Below are 18,163 nucleotides of genomic sequence, written 5' to 3' on the forward strand. Positions count from 1 at the left end.
AACCAACGGGTTAAAATTAAATCAAAAGAGTTCCCATCTAGACAATAGGAAGAATTTTCTAACAGTTAGAGCGGTTCCTCAGTGGAACAGGCTTCCTTGGGAGGTGTAAGTGCTCCTTCCCTGGAGGTTTTTAAGCAGAGGCTAGATGGCCATCTGTCAGCAATGCTGATTCTATAACCTTAGGGAGATGATGAGAGGGAGGGCATCTTGGCCATCTTCTGGGCATGAAGTAGGGGTCACTGGGTGTGTGTGGGGGGGGAGGTAGTTGCGGGGTTCCTGCATTGTGCAGGGGGTTGGACTAGATGACCCTGGTGGCCCCTTCCAACTCTATGATTCTGTGACTTTACAGGAACAGTACAAGAATTCAACTTTAATATTTATAAGGTCTTGCCTATTATTGGTTTGTGAGTCATGTTTGATTCTTTATTGTGAATACAGTTTCCTGGCATCGTTGTATGCAGTAGCCTGATGTGCTGTCTATTTTCACGTACCATCGAGAGGTTGGCAACCCGAATGGTCGGATACAAAGCCTGGTCCCCCTTGATTCCAGCCCCTCACACTATTTTCATTTCTTCCCCTGGAGACCCAGAGAAGGAGGCTTAAGCCCTGAAATGTTGGGTCAGACTCGGACACTTGGCCGCCTTAAACGGAAAGCAAAACCCATCCCCAAGGAAGGCTAAACGGAAAGCAACACCCATCCCCAAGGATCCTCCTCACCCCATACACATTCCTGTTTCCGGCACCCAGTTCTGCTTTGCCCTGCCCACTCTTACTGGTTGCTAAAGAGAGATGCCAAGACCAATGCCTTCTGGGAAGGTTTGCGATCGGGGAAACTGTGCTCACTAATCCCACATCAGTTGGGGCCGGCTGCGGTTATTCAGAGACGAAAGCTATGCAATCCACCCATGCTCAGAAGCACTCCTCCTATATTTCAGAGCTCAGCTGAGGCATGAATGGGGCAGGGCGCTGGACATTTGTTTGAGAAGAAGGAAACAAAAGAAAGAATAAAAACTCCATTCAGCACTTCGGGGAGGACTAGGACCAAGTCTTGTATTACAAAGTGCACATAGGGTGCTGTCGCAAAAATAAGGTTAGCCCGCTGTACCGTGTGTTCAACCAATTAACAGCAGTAACAAAAGACGTGCCAAATTACTATGAAGAATATATGTGTAATGACAATTCAACATGACAAGATGTGTGAAGACAGATAACTATAACATAATACACAACTCCAAATATGTTCCAAAGTCCAGATAATGTTGAAATCCAAATCCAGAGCTCTAGGTCTTCTGGGGTAAGAATAAAGTTCTCATAAGGTGCAATAGCTGTGCAGTAGAACTGTAGTTGCTTTATATCTTCAAGGAATAGGCTTAAGGTCTCCCGAACCCTTCAAAGAAGCTGTCAGGGATCCAGATATAGCCCTGTTTCGACTGCATCTTCCTCATATGTTGATAGGAACACAAAGAGAACTTTCTCTACCACTTAAGGAAGAATCAAACTGGCTTACAATCACCTTCCCTTCTTCTCCATCCATCGCTCTCAACCACTACACCATGCTGCTTCTAATGAAATACCATAGACAGATATAAATGGCCTCCTGAAAAGTATAGGGTTGCCAACCTCCAGGTGGTGGCTGGAGCTCTCCCACTATTACAACTGATCTCCAGGCGACAGAGATTAGTTCCCCTGGAGAAAATGGCCACTTTGGCTGTTGGACTCTATGGCATTGAAGTCTCTCCCCTCTCCAAACCCCGCCCTCCTCTGTCCCTACCCCCAAAATCTCTAGGTATTTCCCAACCTGGAGCTGTAATGTAATGCATCTCACCCCCTAGTAATGTAACACATCTCACCATGGCCTAGTTCTCAGTCAGGCGACAAACCCCAGTTGCGCCACCACACGCTGTCCATTGGAAGTCACATGACTGAACACTCCTCTGCCTAAAAATTCCCCTCCTACACTGGCGACGATATGTCTCATAGAAAAAGTTTCAATATTAGGCAGAATGGACCAATGCTGAGTCAGTGTCAGGCAGTTCCTTACTTGTGGAAGGCGCATAGCTCTGTGACAACGCACATGCTTTGCATCTGTGAAGCCCCTGGAATCTCTTATTAAAAATTATCTTGGGCAATATTGTGGGCAGATGGTTTTTCATGTATGTCAGACTCAACATCTGGGGTGACTCAACTAAGAGACTCAACTAAGAGAATCTGGGGTAAAGGCTGAAGAGAGACTTTTGCCTTGGAGACCTGCTGCTAGGAAATACCAGGGACAGAGTCAAAGTCCCACAGATGCAATAACTACCAGCATGGTGTAGTGGTTAAGAGCGGTGGTTTGGAGTGGTGGACTCTGATCTGGAGAGCTGGGTTCGATTCCCCCACTTCTCCACATGAGCGGCGGAGGCTAATCCAGTGAACGGGATTTGTTTCCCCACTCTTACACACGAAGCCAGCTGGGTGACCTTGGGCTAGTCACAGCTCTCTTAGAGCTCTCTCAGCCCCGCCTACCTCACAGGGTGTCTGTTGCGGGGAGGGGAAGGGAAGGTGATCGCAAGCCGGTTTGAGTCTCCCTTAAGTAGTAGAGAAAGTCGGCATATAAAAACCAACTCTTCTTCTTCTTCTACCAAAATATACCGGAACCTTCCATTGGCTATGGCTTCCTTTTCTAACTCAAACAAGCAGCCATCTTCAATAAGTGTGAGATAATGAAACTCTCCAGTGGCTACATCTAACCCATTACGTCCTGGCTTGTCCTATGTATACTGAGCCTAGGTATAAGTCCAAAATGGCATTTTTGTGAAAACCCCGTGGAAACGCTCCACACAGTTCCACGGGCCTATGCCACCCTTTTTGCCGGCACAAGTTTGCTCCGGCAAAAGGGGCCGTTCCCGGGGCCAAAGGGCTCAAGGAGCTGTCAAAATTCAGCCATGCCCCTGGGATCGCCCATGGCTTGTGCTGCTGCGCTGCTCCCTGGAGAAGAAGAAGAAGAGTTGGTTTTAATATGGCGACTTTCCCTACCTTTAAGGAGTCTCAAAGTGGCTTCCCTTCCCCTCCCCAAAACAGACACCCTGTGAGGTAGGTGGGACTGAGAGAAGAAGTAGAGTAGTTTTTTTATATGCTGACTTTCTCTACTTTTTAAGAAGAATCAAACCGGCTTACAATCACCTTCCCTTCCCCTCCCCACGACAGACACCCTGTGCGGTAGGTGGGGCTGAGAGAGCTCTAAGAGAATTGCAACTAGCCCAAGGTCACCCAGCTGGCTTCATGCGGAGGAGTGGGGAAACCAACCCGGTTCACTAGATTAGCATCCGCTCCTCATGTGGAGAGGGGGGGAATCAAACCCAGTTCTCCAGATTAGAGTCCACTGCTCCAAGCCACCGCTCTTAACCACTATACCACGCCGGAGCTGGTGTCACTGGCCCTGTGCCAGCAGTAGTGCCAGTTTAGCTCCTACCCCCTTTCAGGCCCCCCTTGTGGAGTGCTCTGTCTGCCCCTCTGATGAGCTAAGAAATTATGGCTGGCTAGGCTTGCCAACCTCCAGGTACTAACTGGAGATCTCCTGAAATTACGACAGATGGCCAGCCGATAGACGTCAGTTCCCCTGGAGAAAATGACCGCTTTGGCAATTGGACTCTATGGCATTGAAGTCTCTCCAAACCTTGCCCTCCTCAGGCCCCGCCCCCCAAAAACCTCCCACCGGTAGCGAAGAGGGACCTGGCAACCCTATGGCTGGCCCTTGGCCCCTTTTGGGAAAGGAAGTGCAAAGTTATCCAAGAGCTACAGCCTGTACTCCTTCCTCTAACCAAGGCCTAGAAAGGAGGCTGGTTTAAGTCCCATTTGTCATAAATATCTGGACATTTGGGATTTTCACTTGTGTTCACGTTTCAGTCTTCAGCAGACACTGGTCTTGCACGAGGTTGGGTAGGTGTTGAAGTGCCTTTTGGGAAAGGAAGTGCAAAGTTATCCAAGAGCTACAGCCTGTACTCCTTCCTCTAACCAAGGCCAGCGGTTGAGTACGCTATCTCATTCAGCTGGTGGGCATCAAAGGCTGACACCAGGCCAGATCTCTCTCCTCAAGGAAATCATTGACAAAATGTTCGATTGAAGCATGCCGGAGGCTCAAAAAGCCAGCGAGGATAACGGGGCGGACGAGAACATTGCACAATATTTGTTTTGAGGCGGTTGCCCAGCGACGGTATCCAGGAATGACAGGAGCCGCTAGATAGTGACCCTAATCGGGTAGGAGCCACAGTCTGGACGTCGCACCCTTGTGCACGAGAATATTCAAGAGTTAATTAACCACATCATGAGACATGCTCATGCATTCCTATGAGAAGCACCCTGCCACAGTGACACATTTTGCTGGTAACCTCCGCAGACGGTTGCAATGCAATCTAAGCGGGACTGCTCTCTCCCCAGATGTGGCTGCAGGATACTAACCAGGGTTGCCAGCCTCCAGGCCAACGCAGAGAATGTTAATAACAGCCAGCGTTGGTCCCTGAAGAAGGCATTAATCGCTGAAACAGAAAGATCACCGGGCTTCTGTAGAGAACAACTGCACTACTGAATTGATACTCTCAAGAAGCATATCTGTGGAAGAAAGGGAGGTTGGCACCCCCTTTCATGGACTTACCTATAATACTGTTATTTGTTTGTAACAAGGCATAGTCTTCTCTTTGGTGTTACTTTTAAGGCAATAATTAACAACACATGTTTTTGCCTATATACTATCAGTGGTGGATATGTTATTAAATACCACTACTTTATAATCATTGTGTCTAGCTTGTGAAGCGCTGTTTCTAGTTTGCTGAGCCTCCAGGTTCTAGCTGGAGATCTCCTGCTATTACAACTGATCTCCAGCCCACAGAGATCAGTTCACCGGGAGAGGATGGCCGCTTTGGCAATTGGACCGTATGGCATTGGAGTCCCTCCCCTCCCTCCTCAGGCTCCGCCCCCAAAACCTCCTGCTGCTGGCGAAGAGCGACTTGGCAACCCTAATACTAACCGATGTTAGCTGCATAGATGAGGCGTGTGGAACTCAATTGTTACGAGGGCCAGATAAGACATAAATGTGACTTGGTCGGGCCCTGCCATGCCTCGCCAGTAGGGTTGCCAGGTCACTCTTTGTCACCGGCGGGAGGTTTTGGGAGCGGAGCCTGAGGAGGGCAGGGTTTGGGAAGGGGAAGGACTTCAATGCCATAGAGTCCAATGGCCAAAGCAGACGTTTTCTCCGGGTGAACTGATCTCTATCAGCTGGAGATCAGTTTTAATAGCAGGAGATCTGCAGCTAGTACCTGGAGGTTAGCAAGAAAAAACATCACAAAAAAGAATTGAATATTGCTGGCTGAGATGACTTCTCCAGAAGCAATATTCAATTCTTTTTTAACCCTTTGGGCATAAAGAATGTAACTATACTTGAAGCACTACGTGAAAATTGTGAAACATTTGATATGTGCAATCAAAAAAATCTTTTTGTATATTGAGAGAACTTTTTCATGTTTGCATTGTCTGTATTATATGTTTTGGTTCACTTTGGGTGGTAATTCACATATGTCACATTGTTTGTTATTTAGTATTAATTTATCAATATAACTTTTGCAATTTGAAATGTATATAGAGCCTTGTGCTGTTTTTTCTTGCTAACTACTTTGATATAACATAGGTGTATTTTTTCTTCCAGTACCTGGAGGTTGGCAACCATACTCACCAGCCCAGATTGAGAGTTGGGGGGGGGGGCTGCCTTGGCTGGCTCATGGTCCAAATAAGAGCTCTTAAGGGGCTGTATTCAGCCCTTGGGTTTTATGTTTGACACCTCTGGCATAGATGACCAGCAGTGAAAAAGCGCTATGGGCTGCCAACTTTGCTTCCAGGCTAAATTCAAGGTGCGCATGTTGACCTCGAAAATTTTACATGGTTGTGGACTATGATACCATGGGAAATTGCTTCTTCCATATGAATAGGGTGGCCAACCACCAAGTACTACCTGGAGATCTCCTGGTATTACAACTAACCTCCAGCCGATAGAGATGAGTTTACCTGGAGAAAACAGCTGCTTTGCTAGTACCTGGAGGTAGATGGAGATCTCCTGCTTTTACAACTGATCTCCAGCCCATAGAGATCAGTTCACCTGGAGAAAATGGCCGCTTTGGCAACTGGACTCTTTGTCATTAAAGTTTCTCCCCTCCCCAAACCCCGCCCTTTTCAGGCTCCACCCCAAAAACCTCCTGCCGGTGGCAAAGAGGGACCAGGCAACCCTACCTGGAGGTTGGCAACCCTAGAGGTAGGTGAAATGTGGAGAGAGGAAAACTGGAGAACGGCTGCAAGAAACAGCCTTGGAGATTTGAAAGGATATGCTCTTTTGTGCCAGATTAGCATTGCCAGACTGTGTGTCCGTCTGCTGCCCCACAAGGGAGACCCAGGTTCAAATGCTGACTCTCCCATGGAAGGTCACTGGGCAACCATGTAGGGTTGCTCTAGCAGTCTCTTCTGAAAAATCTATGGTTTGGGGGGTGTGCTAGAGCGCCTGCATCGCTTCCGGGTAAACCTGGGGAGTGGCCATGGCTCAGTGATAGAGCATCTGCTTGGCATGCAGAAGGTCCCAGGATCAATCCCCAGCATCTCCAGTTAAAGGGACTGGGCATGTAGGCAATGTGAAAGACCCCTGCCTGAGACAGGGGTGCCGCTGCCAGTCTGAGTAGACAATACTGACTTTGATGGACCAAGGGTCTGATTCAGTATAAGGCAGCCTCATGTGTTTATGAGACATATTTGCTCTAGCAATCTCCTCTGAAAACTCTATGGAAACCATATAGCTCTGCCTCTTCAGCTGGCCCTTTCCCCCCTGTTGATCGGCGGGCAGCCCGATTGATTGGCGGGCATTTGCCTGCCAATACCAGGCAATTGGCAAGCCTATAACCATGGGCCAGTCACACACTCTCAGCCTAACCTGCGTTACCGGTCTGTTTTGGTGAGGATAAAACAAAGGGAGGGAGGAACAATGTTGCAAGCTGCTTTGAATCACCCTTGAGAAGAAAAAGGGTATAAATATCTAAATAAATATTTATGACCAAACAGGTATTACAAAGTTACCCATGTCTCCAGAATTGTTTTTCACAAGGAAAGGGCAGGATGACTTTCTGTGAAAGAAAAGACCCGGCCATTTTTATTCATCCTTCATTGTAGGTGGGGGGGGGGATATCTCCCTACCGTCCGGGAGGCAAGTGGCGGCAATTCAGAATATGTACGGTTAGCATGCAGCGTGCAGGAACATCAAAAAAGAAGATGAAATATGCGTGACAATCCCCAGAGGCCATGGAGATTTAGAGTGCATTCCAAAGAACGTTCGAAGTGTAGCCAGGTAAAGCCTGACACAATGCCTTTTTTCAAAAAAATTGGAGCCTGTGATCTGTTCAAGAATTTCACTTGGGAAAAATCTCCCAGCTGAAACAGCGAGGGGCCAGTTGCAGGACAAGACAGACCACCATTGTTATATTATAGGTCTATGCACTAAAAAGATAAGATGCATGGCTCTGAAGAGCTCATGTGGAGCTAGGGTTGCCAACCTCCAGGCAGTAGCACAAAAGCTCAAGTGAAGATTAATGACTATAATATATACACATGAATACACAAATACAATTTTCAAATAACAATATTACTTATCCTAAATCCTAAATAATGTCCATGTAAAAGGTAAAGGTAAAGGTCCCCTGTGCAAGCACCGGGTCATTCCTGACCCATGGGGCGAAGTCACATCCCGACATTTACTAGGCAGACTTTGTTTATGGGGTGGTTTGCCAGTGCCTTCCCCAGTCATCTTCCTGTTACCCCAGTGAACTGGGTACTCATTTTACCGACCCCGGAAGGATGGAAGGCTGAGTCAACTTCCGGTGGGATTGAACTCAGGTAGTGAGCAGAGCTTGGACTGCAGTACTGCAGCTTACCACTCTGTGCCACGGGGCTCTTATAATGTCTTATAATGTCCATGTAGATTCATCAATATTCCAACAATACATTGATAATGTCAAAATTTTGATCTGTCATGTTTTGTCTAATAACCATTCTGCTGCGGATATTTAGCCATTTTTTTGTTACACTTCTGCTATCCAGTTTGTCTTGGAGCAAGGGTCCGACCAACAACTCACCGAGATAAGAACATAAGGAAAGCCCTGCTGGATCAGACCAAGGTCCATCAAGTCCAGCAGTCTCTTCACACAGTGGCCAACCAGGGGCCTCCAGGAAGCCCACAAGCAAGACGACTGCAGCATTATCCTGCCTGTGCAGATTGCTTAACACCACATTGTTTAACACTATAGACCAAATAATCAGCTGCATAGGTCTTTGTGATTATTTCAACGTTCTCTCTAGTAGCAAACAAAAGGGAGAAACAAGAATGGACGTGGGGAGAAAACCCCAAATTGACAAGTATGCACAAGATCAGCTTTCGATTTGGGATCAAGGCAGACATTAAACTCGGGGTAAAACAGCATCCACAAAATGCAGAGAAAACACGAGGAGAGAGCGAGGTGACTTCTAAATATCAGAAAATAACACACATAATGAAAACAAAGCAACAAAGTACTCGGGGCTTGATGGTGACGGAAACAACCCATGCATAACTGGCCACCAAATTCTCCGCTCCACAGGCAGTGCCCCCAAATGTCCAGGAATTTCCCAGGCTGGAGTTGGCAACTTGACACCACCACGAGAAAATCCCTTTTCAGTAAGTTATAATTCCGATGGCTTCCGCTGCAGAACATGTATTGGCTACTCACCCCAGATTCTGGATCTGGCAACCAGCCCAGCTCATTCTCAGCAGCGCTTGTGTCAAGGAGATTCACTGAAGACGAGAAAACAAAACCAGGATTAGAAACCACAGGACAGGCATGGAGGCCTCGAATTTCAAGTTGAGACTGCAGTGAGCTTTCTCCTTCCACAGTGTGGCTGAAGAAGGGCAAATGCACAGGTCATCTCTTCTTGCTGAGGAAGACTATCACCACAATCACAACTGTGGAACTCCCTGCCCCAGGATGTGGGGATGGCTGCCAACTTGGAAGGCTTGAAGAGGGGAGTGGACATGTTCATGGAGGAGAGGGCTATTCATGGCTGTTAGTAAAAATGGATGCTAGTCATGATGCATACCTATTCTCTCCAGGAGCAGAGGAGCATGCCTATTATATTAGGTGCATTGGAACACAGGCAGGATAATGCTGCTGCAGTTGTCATGTTTGTGGGCTTCCTAGAGGCACCTGGTTGACCATTGTGCAAACAGACTGCTGGACTTGATGGGCCTTGGTCTGATCCAGCATGGCCTTTCTTAGGTTCTTATGTTATGTTATGTGAGCCTAAGGAGGGCGGGGCTTGGGGAAGAGAGAGACATCAATGCCATAGAGTCCAATTGCCAAAGCGGCCGTTTTCTCCAGGGGGAACTGATCTCTATCAGCTGCAGATCAGTTGTAATAGCTGGAGATCTCCAGCTAGTACCTGGAGGTTGGCAACCCTATGAATAGCTCACAATCCAAGGTATTGTGTCCTGTTTACAGCATTATTTGGTTCCCCAGTTTGGCGTGTAGAGGGGCTGATTTCTAGGGTTGCCAGTTCCAGATTGGTAAATACCTGGAGATTTTGGGGGTGGAGCCTGAAGAGGGTGGGGTTTGGGGAGGGGAGGGACTTCAATGCCATGGAGTCCAATGGCCAAAGTGACCATTTTCTCCAGGGGAACTGATCTTTATCGGCTGAAGATCAGTTGCAATAGCAGGAAATCCCCAGATAGTACCTGGAGGTTGGCAACCCTAGTTGCAGCCATTCTGTCATAAGTACAGACAACCCACATTGCAAGACGGGCAGTGCAATCCTAAAAACACTTTCCTGGGAGTAAGCCCCACTGAATAGACCTCAGCAGACTTCTGAGTAGGCCTGCTTAGGATTGCTGTCTAAATGTTGTACTGAACAGTCTCTCACTTTTTTTTTTTAAGGCATGCTGCTGCAGCCAACTTTCCAACACGCCCAATTTCAGAAACCAGGGCAGCACAAAGGATTGCTGAGTCCCTGATTAAAATGTGCAGGAGACAGAGGCAAGGGAGGGGACGCCGGAGTAACCTAGGAGTCATTACAAGCATTAAAAAGTGAGCTGGTTCTCACTTCAGAAACGTTTGCATTTGTAAAACAGTGCTAAATGCCCCCAAACGCGAATGAGTAGCATTTGAACATACTTCATTACGCCACCTGTCCCAGCCAGTTTTACAAGAAAGCTGCCACCACTAGAGGAGAAGGAGGAGGAGGAAGAGGAGGAAGAAGAGTTGGTTTTTATTTGCCGACTTTCTCTACCACTTAAGGACGAATCAAACCGGCTTACAATCACCTTCCCTTCCCCTCCCCAAAACAGACACCTTGTGAGGTAGGTGAGGCCCAGAGAGCTCTAAGAGAGCTGTGACTAGCCCAAGGTCACCCAGCCCAAGGAGTGGGGAAACCAACCCAGGTCTCCAGATTAGCGTCCGCTGCACATGTGGAGGAGTGGGGAATCAAGCTTGGTTCTCCAGATCAGAGTCCACCGCTCCAAACCACTACACCCTCCAAATTTCTCGTTATGTTTGCAGTTGACTGTTAATTAAGTATTCCTGACCCATAGTGTTGCCAACCTCCAGATGGTGGCTGGAGAGTTCCTGGAATTACAACTGATCTCCAGGCAACAGAGTTCAATTCACCTGGAGATAATGCCTGCTTTGGAACGACGGAGGTGTCCAATCGCAAAGCAAAACGCCACCCCTGGCATTCTTAGGTGTTCTGTGCAAAGGGAGAATAGTGTTGGAGTGATTAACCCTTTGCCAATCTGGGGAGGTTTTTGGGGCGGAGCCTGAGAAGGGCGGGGTTTGGGGAGGGGCGGGACTTCAATGCCATAGAGTCCAATCGCCGAAGCGGCCATTTTCTCCAGGTGAACTGATCTCTATCGTCTGGAGATCAGTTGTAATAGCAGGAGATCTCCACCTAGTACCTGGAGGTTGGCAACCCTAATTGGTGGTAGGGTTGCCAGGTCCCTCTTTGCCACCAGCAGGAGGTTTTGGGGGTGGAACCTGAGGAAGGCGGGGTTTGGGGAGAGGAGTGACTTCAGTGCCGTAGAGTCCCACTGCCAAAGGGGCCATTTTCTCCAGGTGAACTGATCTCTATGGGCTGGAGATCAGTTGTAATAGCAGATCTCCAGCTAGTACCTGGGGGTTGGCAACCCTAATTGGCAGGAGGGTTGCCAGGTTCCTCTTTGCCACCAGGGACCTGAGGAGGGCGGGATTTGGGGACGGAGGATCAGAAGATCTCCAGCTAGTACCTGGAGGCTTGCAACCCTACCCACCAGGCGTTTGGCAACCTTAATTTCCTGACATCACTGGGGCTGCAGGGGGTGGCAAAAGAGCTCCCCAAAGCCAGAGCACTTTCAGCTCTGCTAAAAACTCAGCTTTGGGGGGGAATGCCCCTTGTGGAGTGTGGAAGAGGCCTGTGGAGGCCTCGCCCCTCTTTCTTTATCGTCTTCTGTTCCTTTTGCAAGCCAATTTGAGCTTCACGGACAGCTCAGCCGCATGGGCATGTCTAAAACACACACTGTAAATCAGAGAAATGCAGAGCGACTGACTCAAGTGATATGCTGCTTACACGGAAGGGAGCCGCCCAGCTCCTGCCCTCCCCCCCCCCCCAAAAAAAAGCCACGAGTCGCGTCAGCCAGCCCGAGATAAACCTAAAATTATCTCGGATTTATGAAGATGGAAGAAAAGATCCCTTGATGCCAAGCAGCCGTCTCTTCAGGACAGTGGGGGCTGGAGCCGGAAAAATGGATCAAAAGTGACAGGGACAAATTGCGGCAACAGGAGATCAATTAGTGTCGCCCCAGGGATCGAAGCCGAACCAGGGAGCGAGGCCAGGGGATGGAGGGAAAGGCCTCAAAAAGGCAAAAAAGAAGAAGCACATACACACCATTTTTTTCCAGAAAACCATTTCACTGATAGGAATAAGGTTGCCAACTTCCAGGTACTAGCTGGAGATCTCCTGCTATTACAACTGATCTCCAGCCGATAGAGTTCAGTTCACCTGGAGAAAATGGCTGCTCTGGCAATTGGACTCTATGGCATTGAAGTCTAGGGTTGCCAACCTCCAGGTACTCTGCAACGGAGTCTCCAGTGCAAAAGTAGCAAAAAATTCTTATTGGTGCTTACACATGTAACATCAACAATGCAAGAGTGAAAGATGCATATAAGAACAATCAAAGTTATATACAGTATGTACAATCTAAGTAAGGTGCAGTCTCAATGCACCAATTGCCATGTTCTTTCAAGTAAATGTTGTATTTTCTTCAAAAAGTCCAATAGTAGGTACTATCCCAAAAGTACACTTTTTGGGAAAAGGTGGGGGACGGCCGTTTCAAATCTTTTCTTCAGCCCCAAACAGTAAACATATCCAAATCGTACCCAATAGTAAAATCTTCCACTCTGTTCTCAGTTCTCACTGGCAAAGAAGGACCTGGCAACCCTAGATATGAATCCACTATCTGCCTAAAAATGTTTTACTTCCCGTCTTCCCTTGTTAATGTGGAGACGCGCAAACATGACCACAAAGATAAGAAGCCCATATTAAAACAGGATGAAAAATTCTAGACAAAAATCCACAAGCTTAAACCGATCTACACACAACACGTTGTTCACCTGTTATAGAAAATCCATATTCATCTCTGGAAAAAAACATACATCAAGGGAAGAAGAAGAGTTGGTTTTAGATGCCGATTTTCTCTACCACTTAAGGAAGAATCAAACTGGCTTACAGTCACCTTTGCTCCCCCTCCCCACAACAGACACCCTGTGAGGTAGGTGGGGCTGAGAGAGCTCTATGAGAACTGTGACTAGCCCAAGGTCACCCAGCTGGCTTCATGAGTAGGAGCGGGGAAACCAATCCAGTTCACCGGATTAGCCTCCGCCGCTCATGCGGAGGGAGCGGGGAATCGAACCCGGTTCTCCAGATCAGAGTCCCCCGATTAGAGAAAGCCCACTGAACAAAGCATGGACTGAAAAGCCTTCCAGGAGGACGTTGCCTGGTCTTCTGCCTCTGGTAGTCCACAGGGTCTCTCATCACTCTAAAATCCTATAAAAACTAGCTTTGGGGAGGTTTGGCTCTGTGCAAAGAGTGTTAGCGTTAGGGTTTTCCCAACGTTACTCAGCTTCTTGGATGTGTTATTTGTTACAGTCCAGAAAACAACTTGGGTTTCATGTTGTTTTCCCTACCGGGCCAAACAGGACTGCCAACAGACCAATAAACACCCGGAAAAGAGCACAGGAGAAAGGACTACACCCACAATGCTATGGAACCGATCCCAAACCACCTTCTCCCACCCAGCTGTTTCATCTCTTTGAAGAGATGGAAGACCTACAGTGTCGCCCTAAGAAGGTCTACTCAGAATCCTGCTCAAGTCTATTCAATAGGACTTGCACCCAGGAAAGTGTTGGTATGACTGCAGTCCTAATTGCCTTGGTGGTCTTTGTGTGTGGGTAACACGGTGGCATATAAATTGTGTACAATACAATACAATAAATAAATTAATAGCTCATCTCTAACTTTTGCATGCTCCCCTGACACTTCCTCAGATTTTCCGTTCCGCAGATTTCTTCTTCCAATCCTGTTCTTTGGACCGGTTCCCCCAGCACACTTTACTAGCTAGGCCTGTAATTTGTCTGCTGGGGGGTGGGAGATCTCCTGCCCACCCACCTACCCAGCCCACATTGCCTGCCAGGAAGCCAGAGGCTGGCAGGAGGAAAAACAAACTAAAAATCGCTGTCAGGCAATGGTGTGATGTCATTTCTGGGTACAGTTACCAACCTCCAGGTGGTGGCTGGAGATCTGCTATTATTCCAACGGATCTCCAGGCAATAGAAAGCAGTTCCCCTGGAGATAGGGTTTCCAGCCTCCAGGTACTAGCTGCAGATCTCCTGCTATTACAACTGATCACCAGCCAATAGAGATTAGTTCCCCTGGAGAAAATGGCTGCTTTGGCAATGGGACTCTATGGCGATGAAGTCCCTCCCCTCCTCAAACCCCACCCTCCTCAGGCTCCGCTCCAGAAACCTCCCGCCGGTGGCAAAGAGTGACCTGGCAACCCTACCTGGAGAAAATGGCCGCTTTGACCATTGGATTCTATGGCATTGACGTCCCTCCCCTCTCCAAACCCTTCCACCCCACAAATCTCCAGGTATTTCCAAACCTGGAGCTGACAACTCTACTTTTGGGTCTTCACAAGAAGTGATGCAACACTACCCCACTTCCCTGGACTCCCACTAGCCACTCCCTGGATGTGGTCTACACCTTTCCTCCTTCCCTTTCTGAAGTTTCTCTTCCCACCACTGATTACATGGCATTGTCGTCCCTCCCCAAACCCCACCCTCCTCAGGCTCCGCCCCCAAAGCCTCCCACTGGTGGCGAAGAGGGACCTGGCCACCCTAGCTGTGATCCATCAGGGGCATGGAGTCCAGTGACGCCTACTGAATCACCAAACCAGCAGCCGAGGCCTCAGACCAAACCACATGTGTTGGCAGCGCTGGATGTTTTGCATCCTAAATCTACGCACAGCCTTTACCTTGATTTTCATTCTCAAATCTGAGGTTCCCTTTTCCCAGACACTTTTCCTATCCCCTTTTCTTTTGGATTATGCTGCTTTTTTCCCCCACGTGAACTTTAGATTACTTTGCCGTGAATTCCTTGCATTCCTGCTGTCTTTCGCCTTCACCACCTTGGCTAACCTCATCTCTCTGTTATTTACAACCTTAAAGTCACACCTGGAGAGACCCTGGTGCAAATCTCATTCTCTTCCAACCTTTGCTCTAAATTCATGTTCTCCTCTTTTTCACAGTCTTCCCCCCACCCGGGCCCTCTTTTCTGAAATCAATATCTCCTGTTATTTTTAACATATCCATATCCTCCCTTTCTTTTTTCACCTACTGTCAGTTAGCCCTTAACAAAAGCTTAATTTCCCTTTCACTGTAACGTTCCTGACCATCTGATGCTCTCTACGGTCCTTAATTTTTGCTTGGACAATTCTCTCGTATTTATTTTTAATTAGGTTTTTTATTGTTCAAACAAGCATTACAAAACATACACACACACACACATCAGATTCTTACATTATAATGGAACTTTATTCTCTCTGTATTTATTGAGAGAATGTATAGGCTGAATCTCTAAAGTTACTGCTTGAGGCAGCTTATGAAACAAACAAAAAACAAAATCATAAAACATGAGAGTTAGCAACATTAAAACAATAAAACCCTCTTTTAAGGCTGGAGCATCACTGCCCCATTGATGCTATCTATAGGGTTGCCAGTTCCCTCTTCGCAGCCAGCGGGAGGTTTTTGGGGTGGAGCCTGAGGTGGGTGGGGTTCGGAGAGAGGAGGGTCTTCAGTGCCGTGGAGTCCACCGCTCCAAACCACCGCTCTTAACCACTACACCACGCTGCCTCTTCGGTATCAAAATGGACTTGGAAACATCCCTGAGGGCCATTGTGAGGTCAGGAAGGGTTTCCCTCCACCTATAAGCAGGTTGGAACAGCCCAGGGCCTGGGGAGGGGGATGACTTAAAGTTGCCAGGTCCCTCTTTGCCATCGGCAGGAGATGTTAGGGGTGGAGCCTGAGGAGGGCGGGGTTTGGGGAGGGGAGGGACTTTAATGCCATAGAATTCAATTGCCAAAGCAGCCATGTTTCTCCAGGTGAACTGATCTCTATTGGCTGAAGATCAGTTGAATTAGCAGGAGATCTCCTGCTACTACCTGGCAGTTGGCAACCCTAGCTATCTAACATTTCAGACATTAAAACAGGACCCCATCTGAACTTTTCCTGAGAGCCAATGTGGTTTAGTGGTTAGAGTACCAACTACAACTCTGGAGACCCGGGTTCAAATCTCCACTCTGCCATTAGGGTCACCAACCTCTAGGTACTAGCCGGAGATCTCCTGCTGTTACAACTGATCTCCAGTCTATAGAGATCAGTTCAGCCTGAGAAAACGGCCGCTTTGCCAATTGAACTCTATGGCATTGAAGTCCCTCCTAGGGTTCCCAGCTCCTTCTTCGCCATCGGTGGGAGGTTGTTGGGGCAGAGCCTGAGGACGGCAGGGTTTTGGGAGGGGAGGGACTGCAATGCCATAGAGTCCAATTGCCAAAGCGGCCATTTTCTCCAGGTGAACTGATCTCTATTGACTGGAGATCAGTTTTAAAAACAGGAGATCTTCTGCTATTACCTGGAGGTTGGCAACCTAGTCCCTCCCCTCCTCAGGCTCGGCCCCAAAAACCTCCCGCTGGTGGCGAAGAGGGACCTGGCAACCCTACTTATTGCCGCCCTGGTAGTAAAGAAATCTCTGCCTCCCTCATCTCCCACTAGTTGCCAGGTCTAGACATGACAGATGTTCTACCACAAAAGAAAACTCTTTATAAAATGTGTAGTGCAAAGTTTAGAATGTGAACACCAAAAGCAGGGCCAGCTGAGGTCAGCACAATAACCATGATGCTTCTAATCAAGAGGCTAAAAAGCAACATAAAACCGAGAGGCCATCGGCTTCTCAGCTTCACAGGAAAATTAAAGACATCCAGAGATGTACGCATTGATCTCCAGCACCTTCTTATGCCCGAAGTCAGGGGTGGGGAACCTCCGGCCCATGGGCTGGTTAAGGCCCGCGACATCATTTGGTACGGCCAGTGGACTCTCCCACGGAAGCTGCCATTGGTGCTGCAGGGCCGCACGCTCTCATGCGTGTAGGGGAAGCCAGAAAGACTTCCTCTGATCGCACTGGGCCGCTTGTGCGGCCCATTAAGTGTGTGTGTGTGTGTGCATGTGTGTGTGGTGGAAGCCGTGAAGGCTTCCCCTGATCGCCGGGCGGCTTGCGCGGTATGGTAAGTGTGTGTGTGTGTGGAGTGGGAAGGCGTGTGTGTGTGTGTAGTGGGAAGGCGTGTGTGTGTGTGTGTGTGGGGGGGAAGCCTCCCTTCCTCTCTTTCCTTCCTTCCCTCCCTCCTCTGCAAAGGCTCTCCTAGGGTTGCCAACCTCCAGGTGGTGGTCGGAGACCTGGCAACCCCAGTGTCTCCCCCCCCCGCCCAGCCTGGAGATCTACACCTGGTTTGGCCCCCGAATGATGTTATAAATGTGTAAATGGCCCTTGGCAGAAAAAAGGTTCCCCACCCCTGCCCTAAGTCAAGTACGGGACCTTCTGCATGCCAAGCAGATACTCTACCACCGAGCCACAGCCCCTCTGCTCCTCTGCTATGTCGTCTTTCCTCCTACAGCCCAACAGAAAATTCCCCTTGCAGCTGCCTTCACTTCAAGATTTTGCTGAGTCCCAGTTTTACCAGAACATCCTAACCGCATGTATAGATTTACAGGGTATGAATTGGCTAGTGCTGTCAAAACCGTGGTGTCAGAACGGAAAGCAGAATCAGTCGAGACATGAACTCAGCCCACCCGAACGCAAGCAAAAATTCCTCCGCTGGAGTACTTCCTTGATCACAGAGAGAAAAATAAACAGGGCGTGGCAAGACAGGGACCTTTGAAATCAATTCCTTAAGGGACAGAGAGAGCAGAGGGCCACACTTTTCATTTACAGGAATCTCTGCATATAAGAAGCTTCCTTACATGGAGTTAGATTATCTAACTCAATATTCTGCCTGGCAAAAGCTAGAAATGAAAAAATCCCAGGAATTTTGAAACCACAGAGGAGAGGAAAAACTTACAATTTAAGTCTCGGGGAAAAATGGAAATTTGAGGGAAAATGGAAATGTATGCAGTAGGATAGGAAGAAGGTAGATTCCTTTGAAATGTGGTGTTGGAAGAGAGTGTGACGGATACCCTGGACCGCCAAAAAAAACCCACAAATCAGTGGGTTATAGATCAAATCAAGCCTGAACTGACCCTAGAAGCTAAAATGACTAAATCATCTGAGGCTGTCGTACTTTGGACACATTATGAGAAGACAAGAGTCACTGGAAAAGACATCCCCTACTGCCTGTCGTTTTTACTGGAGATGCCAGGGATTGATCCTGGGACCTTCTGCATGCCACAACTCTCCCTAAGAAATTTAGTCTTTTTGATTGCCATAACTCCAGAAGGCATAATTGCCGAAGGCAGCAGGAAAAGAGGAAGACCCAACAAGAGATGGATGGACTCTATAA

The 18,163-nt window shown here is 48.1% G+C and overlaps 1 protein-coding gene across 1 annotated transcript in view; it reads right to left on the minus strand.

Annotated features, from left to right (window-relative positions):
* Positions 1 to 18,163, minus strand: part of EPHA1 (EPH receptor A1) — a 139,246-nt gene that overhangs the window by 95,011 nt on the left and 26,072 nt on the right. The window contains exon 2 of the mRNA XM_056848481.1: positions 8,769 to 8,833. Within this exon, the coding sequence (XP_056704459.1) occupies positions 8,769 to 8,833 (65 nt within the window). The remainder of the gene's footprint in view (positions 1 to 8,768; positions 8,834 to 18,163) is intronic.

Source organism: Euleptes europaea, chromosome 4 (genome assembly GCF_029931775.1).
Source record: "Euleptes europaea isolate rEulEur1 chromosome 4, rEulEur1.hap1, whole genome shotgun sequence".
Lineage (NCBI taxonomy): Eukaryota > Metazoa > Chordata > Lepidosauria > Squamata > Sphaerodactylidae > Euleptes > Euleptes europaea.